General features: G+C 41.6%; 1 protein-coding gene across 1 annotated transcript; it reads right to left on the reverse strand.

The window, feature by feature from the left end:
• Positions 1-305: 305 nt before the first annotated feature.
• Positions 306-7336, reverse strand: LOC140224893 (uncharacterized). The gene has a single exon (XM_072301927.1). It carries the CDS (start codon positions 1560-1562, stop codon positions 306-308), a length of 1257 nt encoding a protein of 418 aa, XP_072158028.1. The 5' UTR covers positions 1563-7336.
• Positions 7337-20724: the final 13388 nt, after the last annotated feature.

The following is a 20724-nucleotide window of genomic DNA, read 5'->3' on the forward strand; positions in this document are numbered from 1 at the left end:
CATCTTTATCATTCGGGGGTTAATAGCTTCCCATGTAGTGATGCACTTCCGTAGACTCTTGTGAATAAGAATTGCAACACCCTGCTGAGCTCGCTGATCTTTTTCCACGCCACTATAAAACAAATCGTATTCCTTTACACTTACAGAGCCTTGTCCTTTCTTCTTCGTTTCTGTTAATACTGTGACATCAAATCCGTGACTCCCTATCTCCGATCTAAAATATCCAATATATTTTGTAATTATTAGAGAGTATTATCACCGGGGTCCTATGAAGAATATGGTCCATACAATATTTGACCTTAAGGTTACAAGTATCCCCCCCCCCCCCCCAGGATTGTTTTTAAAGTTTCGAAACTGTCTGATTCCGCTGCCGGTTCGTTCCATAATATTACTCTCCTCTGTACGCGCTCTTGCAGCGGAAAATTGTCATGGCGTGTGAAAATTCCCATTTGCCCATAATTAATCATGAGGTGTATTACGCTGTCGAAAAAGAAATTTTTCCCCGAATTTGGGGCACCCAAAATGAAGAGAGTGTTTACTTTTGGGCGCACTTTTTCTAAGATGTCAAAAATATCCTGTAAAATTTTTTTAATATTTTCGAAACCCATCTGCCAGCTCAAAAGTTCCATGCATATATCGAAGGATTTTGTAATATTGAAATAATACTCTGAAGGAGTATCACTAGCGAATAATAATTTATCGGTATTAATATTATTAACATGATTGAAAATTTTAATTACCGACATTTTACTAATAGAATACTGCGCTAATTTTAACGCTTGCCTGAGGGATTTCTGATCATTTGGCATCCATTTATAGTGTGATTCGAGCCATAAGTGGGAGTCAAAAAAGCGGGCTAAAGGAGTTACAGCTGACGTCATAATCATATTCAGGATTTGTTCCCCCTTGTGGGACCTTTGCGTTCCGGTTTGTCCGATGCCACTCGTGTTACCCTCTTTTCCGTGCCTTCCATCTCCGAGATTTGCTGCGCCTTCCTGTCCAGTATTCGTTTTATCGTCTTTAGATCCGGGTCCAAAGGCGAATTGAAATGAACGAGAGCTCTGGTCCGTGCCGCCCTCCACCAATTGAGACGATCTTCGTTCACCACTTCCGTGAACGGGTAGAGTTCGATTTTCGCCACCTCGAACCCAGTCTCCCCCGGAGTGGTTAATTTTAAGCACGACCCGTGTTCCGTGTGACATATATACTGCGATAGAACGCCATCTTTCGAATGAAATGTTTCTTGAGCTGGCGCACGTTCTAGCCACCCATTTCCCGAACCGGGACCTGAGGACTTTGGTGATGTAGCAGCGACAGGTGGAATTGTTGTAGTCGCATGTGTGTAGGACGTGGAGGTGTCCTCCATGCGATGCGATGCAATATGTTCCTGTTCTAAGTTTAGCCATAAGTCGCAGAGCGCATTCTTCACCGGCGGTTCCAGTTCCGTTCGTGTAAATGTCGTGAAGAAGGTATCGTTTTGCATGAGCATCGCGATATCCTTCCAACCACATGAGCGTAGCGATTCTCCTGTTCTTTTCAATTGTTTCATCTGTAACTCCCATGCGCGGAACATCTTCAGTAGATCTTTCTGAAAAGGATCCGCAAGACTGGAGTAGAATTCCGGATCGCACATCATACACCTCATCTCTTCGATCACTCGGGGAAGCGGTGCTAGCCCTTGGTCCGCGAAGGGTATTAATTCCTGAAGCAATTTCGCTATCGGATGATTGTCTATCTTTCTCGACCTCTGTTCCGTTTTCTTCTTCTCCGCAAAAGCTCGTTTTTCTTCCTCCAATTCTAACTCCTCGTCTTGGAGTGCCTGAGTCGCTGCAAACATCTCCTCCCGCGGAGGACTCGCTGCTTCCGCGCACTCTTTTCCGGTTTCGGTCACGTTTCCGCGATCTTCCGCGCACTCGGATTGATGGTCCATGTCCGCCACTTCCTCCTCCTCCTCCTCCTCGGAGGCCGGAATCTCCACAATTTTCGGTTGAATTGTCACTTTCCGCGATTCTTTTTTCATCGTCGCACCTTTTTGCGTAATATTCCTTGAAAATTCGTATTTTATCGGAGGAAATTTAACGCATGAAGGTTCATACGGCGCTCTTCCTTAGCACGACAGTGTAGCAGTGTAGCAAAGCAGCGCAAGCGTATGCTTGAGATTTGTGGGACACTAACTTTATGTATCGCGCCGTTTTGAAGGCGTTTTATTCGGTGTTCAGACTGTCCCAGTCTCCCAAACAGTGCTTACGTCTCGTCTCGATGTATAGAATAGTTAGAATTGTTTCAATTTCATATATCGAGTTTATCGAGATCGAAGTAGACATAAATAGAAGATGGAACGCCAGATGGACAACCGTAGGTAACCAAGATGATCGCTGGCTCCACAGGCTTCTTCCATCTCTACAGCCGTGGATAGAACGATCCCACGGGGAAGCAGACTTCTTCATATCACAATTCATGTCCGGCCATGGCTGCTTCAACAGTTACCTTAATAGATTTAAACTGATTCCCTCCCCTCTCTGCGCCCTATGCCTATCTGCCGAGGATACACCGGAACATGCTTTTTTCGGCTGTAGCTCGATTACGGAACTTAAAACAGACTTAGAGAACAAGTTAAAAAGCACCATTTCTCCTGAAAATATTATGTCTTTTATGTTGGAATCCAAGGAATGTTGGGATAAAATCCGCCTTTACATCACTAAAGTTCTCAGGTTAAAAATGAAGTGCAGTTCCAACTCCTCAACACCTAACAGTGTTGCAGCCGGAGAGATATCCCTCGATAGGGATGATTCCGGTGTCATCCGGGCAGATATGCAGCCGTGAGTTTGGTTTAGTTGGTCGGCTCGACTTCGGTCCCCGATCTCCCTAGCCAGCTTCTGATCAAAGCTTTTTTCAAAATTAGAGCCCAAACCAACATATGATAGTTTAACCGCCTAGATGACCATCTGGCCGAAACCCACCCCATGTTGGGGTGGTAGCGCGAAACGGATGGAAATCGAAACCCCCGACTTTGGTTTACCACAGCCGGTGGAACAAGACGCTTAAATTGTCATATCTTCGATAAGATTCGCCACTTTTTCTCCCGGAAGAACTACAAAAAAAAAAAAAAAAAAAAAAAAAAAAAAAAAAAAAAAAATCGAGTTTGAATTAGTTAGCTTCCGGTTTTTGTGTCCTATTTTAGTCTTTTCCTTCAATTCTGAATGTAGACACGGCCCTATTTTGCTGATTTCATCCAATTGATATTTTTTAAATTCGAACCGTATTCCTTTTTATTGTTCTCTGGGCAACACGCTGCACTTGAAAAACAGAGGGATAAAATTGAAAAGATCAGCTCTCAATTAAAACTAAAAAAATCAACAAGAAGAAGAAGGAATGCTCTTAAAACCTGCAGAATCATACAAGGTTAATTTGGTTAAAACAAATACGAGTACATATAAAACCAGGAAGTAATGAATTCACACTTTTTTCAATTCTACTTCTTCTAGATTGTTGGATCCAGCTCTTCCTCTCGGTTATCTGGCGAGATGGCAATCTGGCCTATCGTCTGCAACACTTTTCTCTGCAACATCTGCACCAAACACTGAAAAAAAAAGAATCTTATATTTGCCGCCAAGAAGTATTTTTTCTTATATCAAGAATTGTGCTGTTTAATACAAACTACTTTTTCGCTTAACCCAATCATTATTTTGCTTGTATCAAGAAAAATTCAGCTTAAATCAAGATAAAACGAAATCTTGGCGGCAAATTCAAGAATTATCAGGCTTGAGCCAAGCACCTTTTTTTTCAGTGAAGGTTGATCCTCCTTCTGAAGAGCAAAGGTCGCTCTGTAATCTGCATGACGCCAAAAGTCGTCCTGCCTCACTCCCCTCTGGCTGCAAGCCCTTGTCACACTCAGTGTCACCAAATAACTTCCAGCGCAGAGGGCCGATATGAACTGCAGAGGCTTCCTCTCTCTTTAGTACGATCTATTTCACGAGATGCGCCCATCTCCGTCTGCCATAATTTTTTTTGCGTAAAACACGTCGAACACGTCTTGCTCCATATCCGTATGCGTTAAAGATTCTTGTGATTCCGCATTTACAAGTCGAGTAAAGATATCTGCAGAGGTGGACGGCATGGACTGGACATGCTGCCCGTGAGTCCCGACGAGTTCTGGCCTTTTCCTGGTTGAGTGGTAAAATCTTTCAATAACAATTTGTTTTTTAATGTGTTTGGCAGTAAAATGCATATACACATTGTGGACAATTTGAGCATCACCATAGAATTCACTCAATGGATCAACCGAACGTTTCCCAACTTTAGACGAGGAAAATCCGTTTGCAGAATTCTCTTTAAAGGTAGACTTATTATTGTCCACTTGTAATCTATTTCGTCGAAGTCCTCCGCCTCAAAAGGATTGGTTTGCATCCACTCTTCGGTTGTTAACAGGGTTCTCAGCAAAGGAAGTAGGCCCCTGCGGGCTGATTATTGGAATTGATAGACAAAGCAATAGACAAAGAAGACAATAAAAAGGATATGGAAGGATCCTATTGGTGGAAGCGGGTGGTTGTAATGGACAAAGGACGTAGGTAATAGACTAACTAATGGCAACCCACAAGAGACCCGGTAGTTAGTCCATCATTTACCCCCTTAGTCTATAAGAACCACCCATTTCAACTAATAGGATCGCTCTATACCCCTGATGTCTTCTTTGTCTATAACTTTGTCTGTCCATTTCAATAATCGGCCCGCAGTAGGTCAATTCCAGGGCTTGCCCGATCATTCGCACTGTGTCCATTTCCATCAACTTGTCGGGAATATACCGGGCTTTACTGAGTTTGCCCTCCGGAAAATTGTCTCTCTTACGAGACCTCCCGAATTATGTTTGCTCTACTTCAACTAAGGTTTGATTTTTAATTTCAAAGGGAGTAAGTATAGCAACTGATCCTCTTCCTCTCAACAAAGAACGCAACTTCTCAAAATGCAACTTCAACAAGTTCGATGGTTTAAAAAAAAGAGAAAAAATACTCGCAGGTATGGCAAGGCTTTTCCACCGAAATTTGAAATCTCACACGACACGTGCTCACACGTGACCCAGCAAATCTAGGTAAGTTCCTTCGAAACGAAACGAATACCAACTCGCATGAAGCTTACATTTCGAGTTGATTTTGATGGAGGGACGATGGAAGAGAGAAGGGGTAGTCTTGCGCCTCAGCGATGGGGGAAAGTAATTTCAAGTTTTCCGAATGTGCACGCGTGAATATTTGATGATTGTGCCGAGCTACAGTTTGTCAACCAGTTTCCAACTCCCTACTTTTGGGGTGGGGCGAGAGACGACATATTTTCCGTCTAAATAGTTTCGCTTTGAGAACAACGTGCCATGCACGATGACAGATCGAACAAAACATTTTAAACTTACTGTAGTGACACACCGGTACCGATAATAGGAAATCTGTGACTTTAAACTCTAATTTAAAATTTGTGAACTTTTTGGCATTGGCTTCCCCCTAATGTAATGTGGATCCAGCACTATTTTACTACACTGTGACGCAGTTCGAGCCACGTTTCTAGTGTTTTTTTCTTGTGAAGTAAGATAGTACGGTGGTAGGTCGTATGGTGGATAAGTTATAGTGGATTAGATTATTTGACTTTCTCTGCGGTCTTTATTAGATTTATCACTTATGCACATTTTTGAAAAAGAAATAATACTCAATGAAAAAAACGAACTGACAGAATCATCATTTACCTTAAACACGCGGTGTTACAATGATGCTACAAAATTAAGCGCCATACAAACCGGAATATTTCAAACAGATCGTCCATCCGCGCGCGGGGCATACTTTTGATTTTTTTTTTCAAATTGTTAGAATTTTCAGCTCGTAGTTCCTAGTGTAAACTCATAAAACCGTGTATCACGTAGACTCATACATCGCAAAGAACGTCAGAATTTACACTAATCCTATTGTAATTTGGAATGGCCTTTTATCTTCGAACATGAAATGATTCTATGACGAGCGCATCTGATACACCAGGTGTAGGAAACTATGAAGAGTCACTCTGAAAAAAGTATGGTAACATCTACTATAAGTCCACTTGATTTTTTACAGAGACAAAATTTAGTGAAAATAACCAGAAGTAAGGTAGTATTCACCGGAACTTTGTTGATACTTGCCATAAAATGGTAAATGCTACCATATAGTCTGGTGTTTGTCAGAGTATGGTGAAATCTACCATATTTTTTTTTCATTGCACCCAACATGAGTTTAGCCTCATCTTAGAGTACAGTAAACGACAGTATAGAAGGAGAGGTGTAGACAGAATCCCTCTGGATCCTATCATGGGTTTATTATAACCTACCATCAAACCCTCTATTCTAATCGCCTTTTGCGAGTTTCGACAACGCGCTCTTCGGGCAATTTTACCGGTCGGAAGCTAATTAATCCGCACAACTCGGCGGAAACTTAACCCTGTTATTTTATGAACCATCTTGGCATCCTCGCGACTTAGTTAATTACTTATCCGAGTCCCTGAATTATGCACACGAGGGATGCGGATGCTATCTTGTCATCCTACCGATGTTTTGACTGACGGTCTTCCAAACTAGTTTCCCGCCACCTCTGACGGCAAGCCACGTTCGTGGTGGGGGTGTGTTACTCGGAACAAGAATGGAATAACGAATCCAAGCTATGATTCCCCTGGTGCTAGGGGAGAACGCCGTATGAGCCCTCAAACGTTGTTAAATTTCCCTCGATGAAACGTGGATTTCCGGGAACATTTGTGAATATTTCCCCCCGAATTTGCAAGGGAATTTTATTCGCGGTCAGATCTAAATTATCTGAAAATTTCAACAGAAAATATGCATAAGACTCCTTTTCACAAATGAACATTTTATTGGAGGGATTTTAGTCACTGAATTTTAGTTACAACATATTCGAATCCATATACGGCGTTTCTCATTGGCATTGCAGTGCTAAACCTTTGAGCCGTCATATACAGGGTTATTCAAAAGTCACGCGTCACTGGCCATGAGGGGGGTGGCCATGCATTTGAAATTTTTGATTTGAACCCCTCCCCCTGAGGGGGTTAAAAACCAGAAAGTGCCTTAAAAAATTTCCCTCTCAATATGAAGAAAAACGTCACGAACGGCAAATAGATATCTTAATTAGAACTAAAGTTATGGCCAGTAGTACGTGATTTTTGAATAACCCTGTATATTTATCATCTCTGGAACGCTGCGAAAAAAAAACCGGAAGCTACCAGCCCTGAAACGACGATTCAGAAGGTACTTCAACCATGCGTCTAACTGTCTGAGATCTCCAATCGGAGGCGGGTGATGATTTTCTGATTATGAACACTGGGGAAAAAAAAAACACATTGGATCTAGAGTCCAGACTCTTGAAAACATTGAGAAAAAAAATACTCTTGATTCAATCGGATTTAAGCTTAAATCAAAATGAAATCCGCTTAAATTAAGAGGCTTGGTTCTTGATTTAAGCTAGATTCTGATTGAAGCAAGAGTGCTTTTTCTTGTCGATTTTTTTAAGAGTCTGGACTCTAGATCCAATGTATTTTTTTCCCAGTGAAGACTTTCAAGACCAGGTAGTGAGCGGCCGAGGGATTTTCACATATCAATGAAGAGTGGAAATTCAAAACCCGGTAACCGCCATCATTAGTTGGTAAGATTTCACAACTATTTTTTTCATTAAACCGGGATCCGTGGCCCGAAAGTAGCAATTAGACTACATTTTGCAATGAGGAACCACAATTTCTGTCTCGGTTTTGAAACAACCTATACGCTAATATTTTCCCCATTCACGTAAGTGTTTTTACGGGTGAGCCAGGAAGTGTAGTTCCTAATTGCAAAATGTTGTCCAATTCTTGCCACTAACTTGATCGCAAAATTTAGATGTTTCCGGCACAGAAAAAAAGCACGAGTTTATTGTGTGATAGGGACATTTCCAATTAATTGTGGTAATACACTAATCAATCGTGGTAGTACACGCATTAATCGTGGTCGTACCCCAATAAATTAGGTTACTAACCCAAATGTTGCGGTACTACCCTAACTTGAGTTGCGGTTTTACCGCAATTAATTAGAAATGTCCGTATCATCCAACATATTGTGTGTGGTAGTCCCACAATTTTAGGTGATAAGCCCTAACACTTTTTTTTCAGTGGAATGAAGTTCCAGTGCAAGGGCATTTCGGTTTCTTGACGGAGAAAATCATCGTGCACAGTCTTTGCAATACCTGACGGCGCTCACCAGGCTTTCGATTTTCACTCTCCAATAATTGGACGTATTTCTATCATACGGAACTATGTACATGAAGACATAAGCCCTGAGACCCATAAGAATATGTGTTTAACAGGGCTCACGTCATAATGCACATAGTTCCGTTGGCAGAAATAGTCCAATTGTCTTGTTTGTGGAAAGGTCAACGTACGCCGAAGAATATTTTTTGATTTTCCTGTGTAAAGGCTACATGGTTTGATAGACGACACCATTTGAATTAGTCAATTTCAGAACCTGAAAGGGACGCATTTAAATCAAAAAGAATTAAATTCATCGTGACATGATCCCTTTCAAGTATGTACTCTTATGACTCTCAACGCTCATGTGTCACAATGGATATCCTTTCTGATTTAAACACGCCCAGGTATCGAATAATTAGTTTTTGACTCTCATCGTCTGGGCCTAGTTACACGCAAAATATTCCGAAAGTTAAATGTGTTTTTCAAACCAAGAATCATCCTTTCAAGTCACTTTATTCAAAAACCTAACATGTCACGACGATTTTAAGTGCCCAGAGAAAGTTACTTAAAATTCCGGTATGCCATGTTTAGGGTACTTTAGTGGCGGTTACAATGCCATTCTATGCCTTTACCAGGCACCAAAATAAACGCCATTGCCCTCAACGCATTGATCAAAGCACTGGTGAGAGTTCTTTGGCAAAATTTCATAGAATTAAGCCTCAACCTAGCAGATATAACGGTTTCAGGACATTTTATCAACGATTTTTTGTCCGCGCACCCTTTTTGTCCAGTAGTTTACGCCCATGCTTATACGTAAAATAAGCAATAGTGACTTGGTCCAAGCGTTTTATTTTAGTTGGCATGTAAAATTATATTGACAATATGGAAATGAGAAATTGAGAGAGAAGGAGGTGTTGTTATGGTTGCTCATTTTCTAAATGAAATGTTATTACTTTCTCCTTTTGAATCATCTTTTTAAATTTTCATTGGCGAATATTTGGTTTTATTTCTATCCTTAAAACATTCGATGCACAATATACCTCATATGTACATGTATAGGTACTTTTTCTTATTTTTTTAAATTTTTTCTTTATGAAATTATTACTTCATTTTAAAAACATTTATATTTCTGAAACGTGACAAATATTTGTAAAACCTTTTCCAAGCGACATTAATCTCAATGAGCCGCAGTTGTGCCGACAGAAACTGCAAAAATGAATAAAAGAGGAAAGAAAACCAAGAAGCACGCAATCTTTAGTTTTAACCCGTTTGTACATCGATCTTTTAGAGTCAAATACGTCAAATTTTGAGCGTTTGGTTGCGCGTACACCTCGCTGCAGCACAACAAAAGCTCAAAATGTAAAAGAAAAAATTAAAGTGCCTTGGAAATTATTAAATTTGACATGGAACCACCAATATTTAAAAAACACACGTTATATTATTATTCTCCTTTGATAAATTGATACATATTTTTCCCCCATCAATTTAAATGAGAATAATCAATGCAGAGTGTGCTAACATTTCAAAATCACGAGTTAAAAAACGCTGACTATGCGAGTATAAGTATTAAGACCTAACAGAGCGGAACGGCCGGCGTGCTGTCAGAGCGAGGCTCTCTGGCGCCTATAAACCTAAGTGGATACTTCACGCATTGCACAATGCTTGAAGTATCCACTTAGGTTATTAGGCGCAAATGCGCGCTTCGCGCTGGCCGCCCGCCCGCCGTGCGGCGCCGCCTGGAGCAACTATTTCAAAACAGAGGTGTAGCACAGTATCATACGAAATTGAACGTATTAAGAATGACAGGCAAAAGTACAGATCTTTCCTCGCAAAATAAATCAAGATAATTATCGTACACAGGAAAAATCTAAGAGCCTTTAGCTGAGGCAAATATGGAGGTTTATCCGGTTCAGGTATAACAAGGTGGAAATTTCTTAAAAGAAAATTAAGTCCTGTCACACCAAAGAGGTGTAGAGAGTTTTAGTGAATTTTGTCTCATGGAATTGATGCTTCCCCATTTTTACCAAAACTCTCAACTATATATTATTCCTCCGTTGGACCAAACAGAAAAAACAAGCAAACCCTCATTCTTCCAAGACATTATACATTTTCATCCAAAAACGTCGTGAGCAATTGCCGTCTGTATTTACATGTGGGTCCATTAACTTTGGGTCTCAACTGGCACGTGGACCAAAACTCCCGTGCCGAAAAACGCGTGGACGTAAATTACTGGAAAAAACAGGTGCGCGGACAAAAAATCGTTGACGAAATGTCCTATAACCGATATAGCTCTATTAAAAATCTTGCGTTTGGACTGAGGCCTCTTCGAACTCTTTAAACGGTCACACAAAGAAGAATTCATATCAAAATTTTTCTGAAGTAGCACTTTCCCAGCTCATATGCCGAAAATGCCTGGAACAAAGGTTATTTTATAAGTAAACGAAACCCAATCCCGGAAATTCCCTTTAAAAAACGGAGAGGCTTCATTCTGGATATAATCCTCTTTCAGCATTTTGCATTTTTCCATCCTGGCAGCCTATACACCCCTTATTACTCCGTCGCATCTTCCCGCACGGCTCCCACCAACCCAACTCGCCGAGCTTTTGACAGCGGATCTCAAAAGGTGAAAATGCGGATCCAGGAGTGTCATGTAGTCAAGATCCGAATTATTTTCCTGCGAATTCCTTTTAAAGCGGAAAAGCCTTAGCGCTAACGACAGTCTCGCATCGCGGCAACGAGGAGAAAAGGGCTCGAGGTTCAATCAAACATAATCTCCCTCAAAGCCCACCTGTAAGTGTTTTATGTTTGTTTTCGGGGGCGCCGCGTTGCGTTGTTGCGTGCGACCACGGCGCACACTGAGAAAAACACATTGTAAATTTACGAAGCCCCCCAGTTTAACGAAAGCATTAAGGAACTCGCTGGTTGATACTCATGGATGTCAGAGGCGTAGGAAGGGGGCAGGGGGGGCCTGCCCCCCCCCCGAATTGGAAATAATATCATCTGACCCACCTCCCCCCCCCCCAGAAATTCTGGATGGTGGAAAAACACCTTCTTCAACGGTAAGTCTCTGTCGCCGTGGCCCGTGAGAGGATGTCTATAAATAGAATAACCTGTTGAATGCAACAATTTCAAAGTATCTTAACCTTAAAATGCATAATACTGGGCGATTTTTAGGCAGAAATTGAAGGAAGATAAGCGCCACAAGTGCCTCGAGATGCGCTCAAATAGAGTTACAATTTCAAAAATTTCCCGGACCCCCCATTGGGGCCAGCCCCCCCCCCCCCCCCCCCAGCAAAATGACCCAGCTACGCCTATGATGGATGTCGAAGGTCGGTGCCGTGCCTCCTTGCCACTACGCTGTCAACCCCTTAGAGGTGAGGTGACTTTTTGCCCCACTAGACACAAAATCTCTTGGATCCAAAGTCCAGACTCTTAAAAATTTGACGAGAAAAAATACTCTTGATTACATCGGATTTTTGCTTGAATCAAAGGAACTTCACTTGAATTAAGAGGCCTAGCTCTTCATTCAAGCTAAAAACCCAATTGAATCAAGAGTATTTTTTCTTATCACATTCTTCAAGAGTCTGAACTTTAGATCATTTAACATAATTTACTCATCAATTGTTTTCTGTATGTTTTTAGTCGCAGGCTCAGGAGCGTATTGCAAACGAATATGACGGAGCGAATGAGAACGAAGCCACGAGAACCACAAACCACATGCAACCTCTATTGTTAAGCTAATCTTCAAATTATACATATGTTATTTTACTAGCAACTTGTTTTTGTTTCATTCGCAGCTTCTTGAAAACCAGGGCCAGAATAAGCGCGCACTCAGTGGCCTTCATAAAGAATTTTTTACTCTCCTTCGTAGCAAAGGCTTCGCCTATCGACATAAGTTTTTTTTATTCTATATTTCTCAAACATAGTGTTCTCACCTGTTCCCTCAGCTTATAGTTAAGTCCAGGCCCGCCACAAGTGGGGGGGGGGGGATACTGGGTCCCTGGTTCCGGGGCCCGTGCCACTGGTGAAAAACCACTACGAATTCACATGTAACCCTAGTCTCGTAAGGAAAAGTGAAAAATTTACCCCAAAAATTTCGCAAAAGGTGAATAAATTTTCAAAAACACTCTGGGGCACCGTAGATTTTTTTTACCTCTTTAAAGATTTTTATCTGTTTTCAAGATTTTTAGTATAGATTGATATTTTTAGTAATTGCGTTTCATTTTCTTCCGTTGTCGGATGCTAAAAGTCTCCAGTCTGGGCATTCTCGACTTCAATGTCTCAACTTCCTTGCCAAAGACGTACGGAAGGAGAGTCCAGGGGGACTCCATTATTGAAATAGCCATCAGAATGGAAGAAGTACCTAGAAAATTACGTTTACCGATTATTCACTTGAAAATATCTTTACTTTTGTAAGAAATTAAAATTAACTTGGCAACATTGCTTTAGGAATTCAATTTTTTTCCATAAGTAACGATCATTTACTATCGTGTGGTAATGCTTTTAGCCCATACTTGTCAAAGTATTAGCCCACGAAGGGACGTTTTTCGCCAAAAATATAAAAAATACCCTCATTCTATGTTAAAAAAATAAATAAAAAAACTGGCTACACTGCTTCGAAAAGTTCACGATGGCCTTAAATCGGTCTCAGGGTAGTATTCAGCTTGTAGACCGATGCAGCCGATGCACTAGTCCGTTTCATTATGATGCACTGGAACAATAGTCCAGAATTCCTTGATTTTAGCACATAAAAATGAAAAATTGGCAACGCTGTACAGCCTAAACGAGGTGTCACTTCAAGTTGAAACTTTTTCTACTTGGAAGTATGCCTTACTATAAGCTTTCATTTGAGCCTTGTCCCGTTGACCAACTCGGGTATCCAAAAAAAGGGGCTAAACTTGGCGAGGCTCTTTATGAGGAGGCTGAATTTGACCGTATACCGATTCAAGATTGGAATCAGGATTTACCAGAATGCTGCCATGCGAAATAGAGGAAAGCCGAATGAGGCTTTAGACGTTATCAAATTTTCCTTGATTAAATACGAATTTTCGGGGAAATCTGTGAATATTTCTCCTCTCGTTTTTCAGAGAATTTTCTTCGCAATCAGATCTAAATTTTCTAAAAATTTCAAACAAAATAATGAAAAAATTCTCATGATGCACCCTACTAATTATGTATCGAGGAGATTTTGATTCCTTCCAACAAGGAAAACTATTTTATTGGCGGTTCTTCGTTGAGCTGAGGAAAAAAAACTCGTTGGTCAAGGAAACGACTTACAGCCACAAGTAGAGTTCTTTATTTGTGACGAAACCCCCAACAACGATAACAATTTGTGTACACATCTAATGAAATGTGAGTGTGAAAAAACAGTGTGACATTTAATGAGCGAGAGAAGAGAGGTAAGTACATTTTGATTTGGATTAGTTAACAGGAGTAACTTAAAAGGAAGACTTGAACGGCAGGAAAGAAATTATAATATAATTGAGGATTTGTGTTTGTATAAAGTACATAAGTCGTTTACTTCGAGAGAGACCCCACAAGATTATTCGAAAAATCTGGCATCTGTGTAACGTGTGATCACAGAACAGAGCGAAGGTGCGAGCAAATCGTCAAAATTCGGAAGCCGGCCGGAGGCTGGCTCGCGAGCCCCTCTAGCGGCGGGAAGCTACACCCTCCAAAAACGGCCGCCCGAGATTGAGTGCGAGTCTGTCCTTGAAAAGATTCGGCCAGCCAGCGCCTGCGTCGCTCACTTGAGTCGCATTCGGTGCATGTCTCGGGTCGCGCACGCGTCGGCCGCTTCGGCTCCTCAACAACCCTTCAAAATTATTAGAGTTTCCTTTGAGTTTTCTTCTCATTTGTCGGTAATTAAGTCTCGTGTGTTTCTTTATGAAGTGTGTCGATAATCTGTGCCGTGTTTAACGCTTCTGTTTCTTGAATTCATTCTCCATGTCTCGAGGTTTTCGTCGGTACATGCTTTCGGAAGTTCGGAACTGCATCGCGTGATTCGCCTTCCGTCTCGTCATGTTTTTCATTTTGATCGCATCGTTTTGTATTTCGTCGTGCAATTAACTCGTGCGGAAATTCGGTTAGTCGTGGTGTGATTTCGTCTGCGTTGTTTTGTATATCGTCGTGCAATTAAATCCTGCGGAAATTCGGTTTGTCGTGGTGTGATTTCGTTTGGAGATGTGGACATTTCGCGTCGGTTCCCTCGGTCAAAGCGAAGCTTTTCAACTTCACGCGGATCTGAATCTTGTGATGGGCTCTCTCGATGGGAAATTTTGGCTACTACTGCTTCTGTTTATCACGGTTTGGTCTGTGATCGAGGTTTGAGATAATTTACTTACTTCTGATTTAAATTCTGCCCAACTAAGGTGTAAATATGTATTACTTGTCATGTGATCTACCCTTGTGATTTTCCTGTTTCTTTCTCACTTTACCTAGTCATTCCTCTTCTCTCATACTCACAACCCACTGAAAGGAAATGTTTCCAAGTTTTTAAATGGAGAGGCTTGGAGGACAAGGCGCACAGAAATTTTTTGAATTTTTTCTATTCCAAGAAATATGTGTTTATAGTTTCAAAATTTCTTGGGGCCTAATGGTGGAAAGGAAGTTCAAACTCACTTTTTGATGCATTAAAGTTGGATTTTAGTTGTGAATTTTATAAGAATATGCCTACTCTCAAATTAGATTTAGATGAGTATGAATATCTCAATTTTTTCAAAAACTGTACTGAATGAGCCTTGTCCTCCGAGCCCTTCCATGAATATTTTTGTTCCCTCTCATTTCAGGTTACCAATATAGACTTACCACGCTACCTTTCCCTCATCTGAGAATTCCTAGGTTGTTCGATGAAAATAATATGAATTTTTCATTCACATTGTGTCTTACATTTGTACCTTCAGATGATAATTTCGGGCAAGTTTTGTCTGCTTTGAAAAGTGTAGGAAATATGTTGATTGGAGAGAAATCGACGACTCCTTTTTGGTTTTTTTTTCCGGTCGGAAATGAAATTGCTATTATTTCGAAACATCCCGGTTTTTTATGTTATTGCAGCCTCTCCTTATGTTACTTCATTGGTTGACTAAATCGTTCATTATTACTTGAGGGCTCCACGTATGATCAATGTGAGCTAAAAATCTATCGTGGAAGGTTGAGTCGTTGAATTGGAATTTTTTGTTTTTGTCATCTCGAGCTTTCCTTTTATTCCTCATCTTTCTTTTTGCATTTTGAAGTGTCTAACTGGAACTTATCATTTCAACCCAATCGTACAAGCCCTTGCTTGCCCCCCCCCCCCCCCCCACCAACTTTCCTTTTCGCAGATTTTCAAGGGATTACTTTTCCAACATGAGCAAATCCCGTGTAAAATTTGAGCAATTTCATTGAGACAGAGAAGTTTCGCTACAGTTTTAGTAATTCAAAAATGCTGCTCATTGTGAGAATACAGTTCTGTGAAATGTTTCCACGTCGTTAGTTGAAAATTGAGACTTGTATCAATCTTGTACTCAATAAGTATCCTCCAAATGATCCTAATTTAGTATTTTCGAAAGTTGGAAGACCTTTCAACCCCTCTTGCCAAAGTTTCAAAGGCTGCTGCAGCGTTGTTTTGATTTTTCTGTCCTGTTGCACTTGGGGCGCTATTTCCGGTTTTCCTAACGCCGAGCAAAATGTGTCGATTGTTGTTCTTTTCAATCTCTCAATTGAATTACATTTTGCCATTCGGAACTATCATTTCTAGCAATGTCTCAGAACAACGTATGTGTCATTACTTTCCCTATGCACTTACGTGTTTTTACAGATGAGCCTGAAATTGTACATCCTAATTGCATAAAGAAGTCCAATTCGTCGGTCTTTTGACCAAAAAGTGTAACTGAATTTCCACGTGAGCCCTGTTTTACATGAAAATCCATACTCTCCGGGGCTCACTCGAAAATCTCGGATCGTCCTTACGTCAGAGGAGCGGCGGTGAGTTCTCCCGCCTTTTTTCCCTCTCGCTTATCTTGTGCTTGCCGGGCGATTTTCTCCCGCCCGATTCCAACACGCTGTGGGGTCTCTCCCCTTCCCCCTGTGGTTTGCCTGAAGTGAATGAGTGAAGCCAAACGGACAAGATAAGAAATCGGCGACGAAAACTGACGCCTTGGGACCGGATGCGAGCCCTCACGGCTTGTGTCTCCTGTCAGGTTTTTCGGGCAGAGAACCCTTTTTCTCAGAATCCTGAAGCCGCACGGAACGATTTCAGTCGATTTTCTGTTTTTCAACATTATCACTTATTGCTCTTCTAGAATCTGAGTTTTCTTCATAGCAGGTAGTCTGCACGATTGCGGCTTCTTCAGTCAAACCCTCGCTTTCTCTCTCTCTCCCTCTCTCCCTCCCCCTCCTCCTTCCTCCCGTCTACTGTGATAGTTATTATCTCGGAAACTTAGAGAAGAACGCAAGGAGCGCCCCCCTCCGCCCCTTCTGATGGATTGTCATGACCGGCGTGCTTAATATAAAGACAGGAAAAATCATGAGATGGTTTCTATAAGCATTGGTAGAGAAAAACCTTAGGTTTTTTATTTACTTATTATTACTTACCTGTTTTTCATTTTTAAATCTTATTTTTTGAGTGTCCTCTTTCGTCGACTAGGCTCATCAGGTGAAATTGGAGAGAAAAAGAAGGATAGATGAAGGGGGGAGGGGGTTCTTTTTACTCCCTTGTCCCAGCCCAAATGACTCCCTAGAAAATTTCGAGTTGTTGTAACTTTTAAATCATGTTGAAATTGATGATTCTAAGGTTGAGGGACACCTTTTGCCCTGCCCGTTTGAATAATTATAACTTGCTGTTACAAGGAAAAGTAACTTTTGTCAGAAAAATTTGTCCATATCCAAGGAGATAAGGCCACACGAAATATATCTCAATCAGATTATTGATTCTCTAACTTCATATCGGTGCATCAAAACTGACGTGCTAAGGACTAACGTAGCATGATAATTCGAGAGTTGCCAAATTTCCCCGAATAAAACATGGATTTTTGAAGGACGTTATGCATATTTTTCCTTGAAATTTTCAGATATTTTAGAGTAAATTGCGAACAAAATTGTCTGGAAAATTGGAGGAAAAATATTCCGAATTTTCCCAGTGAATTCCGTCTTTTATTGAAGGAAATATGACAACGCCTGTGATTCAGATTTCAGCCAGTGGTTCCAGATCCGCAGATTTCAGCCAGTGGTTCCAGACTGGCGACCATACATCCTTCCTCGTCGAATCCTTCTTTTATCGTTTGCCGATAACACATTGGTTAGCTCAACCGTCCGTCCTGCTAGTCCTCACTGAGTTGATAAGAAGCGTTTCATACTTCTCATTCCCTCTCCCTCCCCCTCACCTTTTCCCCTTTTCCTTTTTCTTGCTTTTACAGGTAGATTTGAGCACGATTTGAGAGTTTCTCTTTTCAATATTTGTCATTCTTTACCTTTCCTATTCACTTTCCTCACTAATAGCAATTTGCACCTCACAAAATTAAATCGTTCTTGACTTTGATTCTTTCTTTTCACTTTCTTTTATTTTCTTATCTTAGCTTAAGTGTTGTAACTATTTAAAAAAAAATTATCTTTGAATTACATAATTAATTTAATTAAGTTCTTGCATGTGATAGCGATTTAAGGTGATTCGACGGACGCCATTTTTGTGTCTGAGCGACGTGCGATAATCGCATCGATTCGTTCCATAATTTCAGCTACTTGTTATTTTTTCGAATTTTGAGATAGCACTTTAGTTGTCATGGGACTGAAGAATTCCTGCACCTTTGAAAAAGAAATTCAACTCAATAAAGACGTGGTATTATTAGAGGAAAAATATTACATTCAAGTGCAGTTCCGATATCCGTATCGAATCCGATATTCCTCTAAAAAAAATCACAACTTTCTTAAGTTAAATTTCTTTGTCAAATTTGGTACGAGAATTTTTCTGTCTCATGACAACTGAGGTGCGATCTCAAAATTTGAAAAAAAAGACAAGTAGCTGATATTATGAAACGAATCGATGCGATATATCGCAAGCCGCTCTGACACTAAAAATGGCGTCCATCGAATCAGCTTTAGTACTTTTTCTAACTTCAAATTTCGTGAGAATCACAATGGTGCCACTGATTTTCCCTGAAATCGATTCTTAAGCTCAAAAGAAGCTCTCAAAGTTGAGGCCGTAATGGAGGGGGTATCCCACGCAACGTTGCGAATTCACCTCTACATCCAGTCTTTTCCATGCAAAGATAGAAGCACGTACATTAGCAGAGTTGCCACTTTGTGTGGGGACTCAAAGTCGGCACCACGGCAATCCTGCTGATGCATTTGCTCCCTATCTTTGCATGGAAAATTTGCTTGGATACGGAGGTGGACTCTCATTGTTGCGAGGGGTATCCCCTCCAATACGGACTGAACTTGGACAGTTTTTTAGGCTTCGGAATGGATTTCAGAGAAAACATGTGGCACTATTGTGTTTTTCACGAAATTTTAAGCACAAAAATATGACTTTATTGAGATCAGGAGTGGGTGAATGTTGATCCCTCCCGCGAGGATGTTGTCTTGGAAGGGGGGGGGGTGGTGGGAAACCGGGACTGAGGGTGACGGGGCATGTGGTTTGTTTGACGGTCGGGTGGGCAGTCGGTCGAACGATTTGTCGATCGCTTTTTCTCCGGAAAGAGCTTTCGAGAGATCGTACGACCTATACTGCCCATCTAACGGTCAAACAAACGGTGATTGCGTGTGGTTTGTTTGACGGTCGGGTGGGCAGTCGGTCGAACGATTTGTCGATCGCTTTTTCCCCGGAAAAAGCTTTCGAGAGATCGTTCGACCTATACTGTCCATCTGACGGTCAAACAAACGGTGATTGAGTGTGGTTTGTTTGACGGTCGGGTGGGCAGTCGGTCGAACGATTTGTCGATCGCTTTTTCCCCGGAAAAAGCTTTCGAGAGATTGTTCGACCTATACTGCCCATCTAACGGTCAAACAAACGGTGATTGCGTGTGGTTTGTTTGACGGTCGGGTGGGCAGTCGGTCGAACGATTTGTCGATCGCTTTTTCCCCGGAAAAAGCTTTCGAGAGATTGTTCGACCTATACTGCCCATCTAACGGTCAAACAAACGGTGATTGCGTGTGGTTTGTTTGACGGTCGGGTGGGCAGTCGGTCGAACGATTTGTCGATCGCTTTTTCCCCGGAAAAAGCTTTCGAGAGATCGTACGACCTGTACTGCCCATCTGACGGTCTGACAAACCGCGAGGCTTCACCTGGCTCTCGTCGCACCATCAGGTTACGATCAGAAACTCCCATCATTGTGTGGTCAGCGATGACTTCATTTTGACGGGAGTGCGGTCTTAACCTATTGATGCAACGAGCGCTCTTTATGATGGTGATCTGGGAGGCCATTTTCCTTGTCTATCATCCACTCTTGGCAGACCTGCCGTCGTGAGGCATAGTCTACGGATCGAACTCCCGCCGGCGCTGGCCTCCGGCCGTTGGGTTGGGCGTCATTGCCGTGATTTGCACGTTTCGGCGAAAGGCCCGGGTTCCGTTCCGGGGAGCCGGACGGAACGCGGGTCAAACGGAACTTTTCTGGGGCCGAATGCACCTCTCACCCTTTACTAAGGCACCAAATTTTACTTTTATGAAAAATCTGCATCCGACTTGCGTCCCGTAGTTATAAATGTCACAATTGAGGACACCGCACCAAGAACAGCCTATGACTGGAAACCGCGTTTTGAGAAAAACGCATTTAAAGTTTTGTTTTTGATGTACTGCGCAGACTTTTCTATGCAGGTACCCTGTTTTGGTGTTTTTGGGTGACCTAACCCTTCTATTGAAGGATGCCGGGTAGATTTTGCGATACATTTTGGGTTTACACTCTAATGTATTTAATTTAAAAAAGCGGCTTATAGGCCATTATTACGCCCAACAGTCACTTTGGTGGCAATATGAAGTATAAATCATTAACGCAAAATGAAAGAATATCGATAGTGAGTAAAGAAAGGGGTAACTAGCACCTTATAGGCCCTTAGCTTATAGGCCCGTTTATAGGTCGTTCTTGCACCCATCGATCCAGAGGCCTGACTTAACTCGAAAAAAAACAAAGTTTTTCGACCTCGAGCCGTTACCTATCTATATTCTATCGCTACCACAGCATAGTCCAGGGTACGTAGAATCCGAAAAGCAGATGGGCGTGATAACGACCTATACGCCTATAGGCTGTTCTTGGTGCGGTGTCCTCAATTGTGTCCTAAGGGAAAAAAGCGACGACTCACTATCGCCCCGACTTGAATTAAATTGAAAAAGTCACGTGCGTCACGCGGTAGAAGTAGGTTTGCAGCTTCTTGAATCTTCTACTTTTGAACGCGGGAGGCAATGAACCAATTACTTTCCAAATCACGCAAGCGCCAACATTGCGAATGCAAGAAAAACAAGAAAACCCGTTTTATTTCGCTTTGTTGACAATCTTCGAATTCCAAAAAATGAGTGCTCCTGTAGAA

Source organism: Bemisia tabaci, chromosome 6, assembly GCF_918797505.1.
Source record: "Bemisia tabaci chromosome 6, PGI_BMITA_v3".
Classification (NCBI taxonomy): Eukaryota; Metazoa; Arthropoda; class Insecta; order Hemiptera; family Aleyrodidae; genus Bemisia; species Bemisia tabaci.